This window comes from Vigna umbellata, chromosome 7 (genome assembly GCF_029865625.1).
Source record: "Vigna umbellata cultivar VRB3 chromosome 7, Vumbellata_1.0, whole genome shotgun sequence".
NCBI lineage: Eukaryota > Viridiplantae > Streptophyta > Magnoliopsida > Fabales > Fabaceae > Vigna > Vigna umbellata.
Window position 1 is genome coordinate 39,441,100 of NC_142171.1, and position 5,664 is coordinate 39,446,763.

Below are 5,664 nucleotides of genomic sequence, written 5' to 3' on the forward strand. Positions count from 1 at the left end.
ATCTTAAGCAATGTATGGATAATAAGTATCATGTTGATGATAAATTATCATTTATCAATAATTTTAAAATACCATCTTAAAAATACTTTTTTGAAAGAAGTTAGTTACAAAATTGATAATTCTTTTCTAATTGAAGAATATTATTCAATGAGAATCATGTTTCTTAATCGATGTAAAGCTTTGTATGGATAAAAAATAAAAGTGTTAAAGTGAGTTAATTTCGTTTCCACATGCTGACTATGAACTGAATTAAAAATGAATCAATTTAATCTAATCATTTTTTGTAAGTCAAAAATTTTACAACTCAATACAATTTGTTAGGTCTTGTTAAAAACACCCAAACCCCACCTGTTTAATCACAATTAATGCACCCAAAACCTTGCTCAGAACCATTAAAATGCACTCACACACTCTCTGCGCTAACACCAAGTGTCGCAGTAGAAGCTTCGGAAATCTGTTAGTGGGATACAGGTGTCAGCAGGAGAACGGACGTTCGTTTTTAAACAAAACTGAACTTTCTGAAATCCGCGTCACTCTCCTGCATGCACTTTCTCCTTCCCAAGCTCAGACCTTCCATTTTCCTCCTCCTTCTCTCTAGAACCCTCTTCCTTCTCTCTACTGTAACTCATCCCTCCTTTCTCCGATCCCATTTCAAAAACCGTAGAAGTACTCCCGGCGCCGTAAGCTTCAGTTTGAACCGATCCTTTCCGCGTTCTGAAATTGGTAAGTTTCTCATCCCTAGTTGATTGTTCATCTGAGCATGCAAGCCAAGCTTTGGCTGCACGCGGTCACTCTATCTGAACCAATCTTGGTCTTCTGTAAATTGTTTAGTTTGAAGAATTTGTTTGAGCGTTGTGGGTAGAAGAAGTCTATTTCTGCGAACCCTGTCTTAGGCTGAAACAAGTCCATTCACTTCAAGAGGTAAGGGAAGCTTATTCAGTTTAATTCTTGTGTATGTGTTGTGTTGTATGAATGTTATGTGAGTTGTATGAAGCATGAAATGTTGATATTTGATTTTGGCATATGATTACGATTATGAATTGATGTATGAGAAATATGAAATGGACTATGATATGAGTAATTGAAAATATGAAAGTTTATGCTGAAAAAATGAGTAAATGGAATTGAAATCTTTAAATATGAACTTCCCTATGATAACGTACGTTCGTCATTGAATGGTCCTTGGCCGTTCGGTGTTGTTAGTAAACTTCTTTGAAATGGAATTCTTTCATTTGGAAAGAATTCTAGTTGAGGACGAACGCCCTCTTGTATTAGTGCTACGTTTGAGCGTTCGGCCAAACGTAGATGCCCTGAGTGTTAAGTGAGGAGTTGAGAAGCTTGAAAATATATATTCGGACACTTAGTCATTCTTAAAAACCTAACTTTATCATCTCGACTTATATGAATTGCTATGTCTATTATTAATTCGAATCAGTGATGGGTCTCGAACCAAAGCGTTCGTTATGAGTGGCGCTCGGTCTTATACCGAACGCTCGTCCTTGTCTTTAATTACCAAACGGGTGGAAATAGCGTTCGTCCAAATTTCAGTAACTCTGTGTACCACGTTCGGTCATTGACTGGCAGTCGGTCTCCCTAACTGAATTACCTTCGATATAGTCACATATTCGTCTTGTTATATATCTCTCCATTTGGATTTGGCCTAGAGCCTTTGTACTTAATCTATTCTGAGTAATGATCGAATTTTCCTAGAGTCAGTTCATTTAACTGATTCTAGTGGTAACGACGTTCGTCTTAAAATATGTGTCGGTTTTATTCTTTCTGAAGCAAGGATTTCTCGGCCTCGTGTTTTAACGTTCGTCCTCGTTATGAAGAGGGTTGAACGCTCGTCATTTTATGTAACTGAAACGGAAGACGAAAATAATAATAAAGTGAAAAGTTATAAAGAGTGAACAGTATATGAAGTGATTTGACGATTGTGGAATTTGAACGAGCGTTCCGGGGAGGAACGACTCTTGAATGAAAGTTGGATTTGTAAAGTATGAATGTGGATAAAGCTTAGCTGACGATTCATCCTGATGTTCCGTGAGTGCTCGTCCTCACGTAGAGGGGAGTATGTCATGCGTGGGAACGACAGGAGGTCCTAGTCCTTAGGGGTACTTTGCATGGAAGGGACTAACCTCGGGTGGCAACTGATGATAAATTCCAGTTACTACACCACCTGGGTGCACGAACGTCGTAGCTACACAAAATTCATACGGTCCGGACAGTCAGTCTAGTATCAGGAATTGATTGAGTTAAAGAATTGATTGAATTATATGTTGTGAATTATTCGATATGTTGGATGTGTTATGAAATGCATGTTATTACTTGAATTAAATTCAATAAGCTTACCCTTCGTTTTTCCCTTGTGTTGTCTCGACCTTGTACGTCCGTCTTGTCTTGCAATGATCATCCGTGTGGATGTGAGCAGATGGGGAGGCGCTGCTTGAGGATGCGCTTGAAGATGAACTCTTAGAGGAAGAAAACCTCGTCGAGGTTGAAGTGAAGGCCGAACAGTAGTGCGTTCGGTTATCTGTTAGTTTAGTTAGATTAGAGTACACTATTAGAACGATCCCTCCCCTTTTGATTTTATTGACCGATAGGTATTTCTATTTTGTAAACCGTTCGGTCTGGTATGCTTAGGTCGAACATCGTTAATTGTATTTTTGCTTCTTGTAAGGCCGTTCAGCCAGAACCTGTGCTTTTGTTAATTAAGACTGATTTGGTTTATCATTAAATGTAATTAATTCTACTATATGGTGTTTACTGTATTTTTGGGATGTTACATTAGTGGTATCAGAGCAGTTTTGTTCTTTTAAGGACACTGTAGGTTATGAGTGCACTATGTTTTTGCTGTGTGCTTAATGTGTGTTTAATGAGTTATTTTTCAAACTCTTTGAACATGACTAACGCTCGTTTTTCTCTGTTTCCCAGAGAACAAATGGCACCTAGACTTCCTCCTCCTCCACAGCCCAATGAATCTGATGTGCCCAACAACACTAGGTTGTTGGAATCGGTGATAGATAGGCTACAGCAGCAAAATGCAGTGTTGATGGAGCAGAACGCGGCTGCGTTACAGAGTTTGAAGGCCGCTCGCGCCAACTCTGAAGCTACACAGAGGCAATTGATGGAGATCATTGCCGCCACCCGGAATACACCAGGAGAGTCCTCTTCAAACGCTACTCACCAGGCCGAGTGGAGTCTGGAGAGCTTCCTTCAGCACCACCCAGCTAAGTTTAATGGGAAAGGTTTACCGGACGAGGCTGACCAGTGGTTGAGAGACATGGAGAGAATTTATGATGCCCAGAGGTGCCCGGACGAAAATCGCTTGGCCTTCACTGAGTATTTGCTGACTGGTGAGGCCAGCCACTGGTGGACGAGCATGAAGGCTATACTAACGGACGCTCACAGTCCCATCTCTTGGGAAGTTTTCAGAAGTAAATTCTATGAAGAATATTTCCCAGACAGCGTTCGTTACGCTAAGGAAGTGGAGTTTCTTCAATTAGTACAAGGTGGGAAATATGTATCAGAGTATACCAACGCCTTCAAACACTTATTGAGGTTCAATACTATGGCCACCAATGAAGAGTGGCAGTGTCGGAAATTCGAGAATGGGTTGAGAAGCGATCTTAAAGTGTTGATATCCAGTCTTTGTATTAAGTCATTTCCTGCATTGGTTGAGAGGGTCAAGGTGTTGGAGAAGAATGTGGCTGAAGCAGAGCAACAGAAGAAGCAACAAGCAGCAAGGGGACTGAATCTGGCAAGGAATAATCTGAATCGGAATAGGACGCCGTACGCTCGTCCAGCACAACCATCAAATTCAAGTGGATCGCAAGCTATGGTTGTTACCGGACAGTCTGGGCAACAGGGAGTGGTCAGATGTTTTCGGTGTAGGGGACCTCACTACAAGTCTTCATGCCCTCAATTGGTTGGAGGGAAGTATTGCAATCGCTGCAGAAGAAATGGTCACTTGGAGAGCGAGTGCAATATGGGAGGTCGAGCGGCAATGAGGCCGCCAAATGCTGGAAGGGCACAAGGTCGGGGTGGACGAGCACAGGCTGTTGGGAGAGTTTATGCGATAACGGGCGCGGAATCCACAAGCTCAGGTACGCTCATCACCGGTACCTGTTTAGTTCATGGAAAGTCTTGTTATGTGTTGTATGACTCGGGGGCAAGACACTCCTTCATCTCGAAGGCGTGCGTTGAGAAACTGGGATTAGCAGAGAGAGAAATGCAGTTTGACTTGGTGGTGTCAACCCCAGCAGCTGGTGAGATTAGGACGTCTACCGTATGCATTAGATGTCCTATAGAGGTCGAGGGGCGTGGATATAAGGTCAACTTAATATGCTTACCTCTAAAGGAGTTAGAGGTGATCTTAGGAATGGATCGGCTAGCTACCAATCGCATCCTCATAGATTGTGGTGAGAAGAAGTTGGTCTTCCCTGATGAAGAAGAAGAAGTGTTATCAGTGATGCTCGGTCAACTGAAGGAGGATATTATGGAGGGCGCCAGTTGCTTTTTGATTATGACTCACTTGGATGAAGACTTCAGTGGAGAACGATCGTCCAGTAGTAAGCTGAGTAGAGGACGATCGGTTGTAGATGAGTTTCTTGATGTCTTTCCAGAAGAAGTACCTGGATTGCCTCCTATTCGAGAGGTAGAATTTACAATCGACTTAGTGTCAACAGCAGGACCAATCTCAATTGCACCATATCGGATGTCGCCAGCAGAGTTGGTGGAACACAAAAAGCAGATTGAAGAGTTAATGGATAAGAAGTTTATCAGGCTGAGTGCCTCACCCTGGGGAGCGCCTGTACTATTGGTAAACAAGAAGGATGGCAACTCTCGGCTCTGTATTGACTATCGTCAATTAAACAAGCTGACCATCAAGAACAAGTATCCGTTACCTCGGATTGACGATCTGCTGGATCAACTACATGGTGCGAGCGTATTCTCCAAGATTGATTTACGTTCGGGGTACCACCAGATTCGGGTGAAGGAGGAAGACATCCAGAAGACGGCATTTCGGTCTCGCTACGGACACTATGAATATGTAGTGATGCCGTTCGGTGTGACGAACGCCCCGGCAATATTCATGGACTACATGCATCGTATCTTCAGGCCATACCTGGATAAGTTTGTGGTGGTGTTCATTGAAAACATCCTCATCTACTCCAAGAGCCACGAAGAACATGAAGAACATTTGAGGATGGTGCTTGGCGTATTGAGAGAAAAGGAGTTGTACGCCAAGTTATCTAAGTGTGAATTTTGGATGAAGAGCGTGCAGTTCTTGGGGCATGTAGTCTCTGCGGAAGGCATCTCGGTAGACCCGACCAAGGTGTGAGCGGTATTGGAATGGGAGAGTCCGCGTTCGGTTACTGAGGTTCGCAGCTTTGTGGGACTCGCGGGCTACTATAGGCGTTTCATTGAAGGATTTTCTAAGATAGTAGCGCCGTTGACGCAGCTAACGCGCAAGGATCACCCGTTCGCCTGCACCGATCGGTGTGAAGCAAGTTTTCAAGAACTGAAGAAAAAGTTGACGAGCGCTCCAGTTCTAGTTATCCCTAATACAGCCAAACCGTTCGAGGTATACTGCGATGCTTCTCATCAAGGTTTGGGCTGCGTTCTTATGCAAGAGAAAAGGGTAGTGGCGTATGCTTCTCG

General features: G+C 43.0%; 1 protein-coding gene across 1 annotated transcript; it reads left to right on the forward strand.

Annotated features, from left to right (window-relative positions):
• Positions 1 to 3,052: 3,052 nt before the first annotated feature.
• On the forward strand, positions 3,053 to 5,344 carry LOC124822852 (uncharacterized). Its single transcript, XM_047294927.2, has one exon. It carries the CDS (start codon positions 3,053 to 3,055, stop codon positions 5,342 to 5,344), a length of 2,292 nt encoding a protein of 763 aa, XP_047150883.2.
• The last annotated feature ends 320 nt before the right edge of the window (positions 5,345 to 5,664 follow it).

What these genes read in the sequence shown, in the direction of transcription:
- LOC124822852 (XM_047294927.2), top strand. Translation starts at nt 3,053, where the DNA reads ATGGAGCAGAACGCGGCTGCGTTACAGAGTTTGAAGGCCGCTCGCGCC.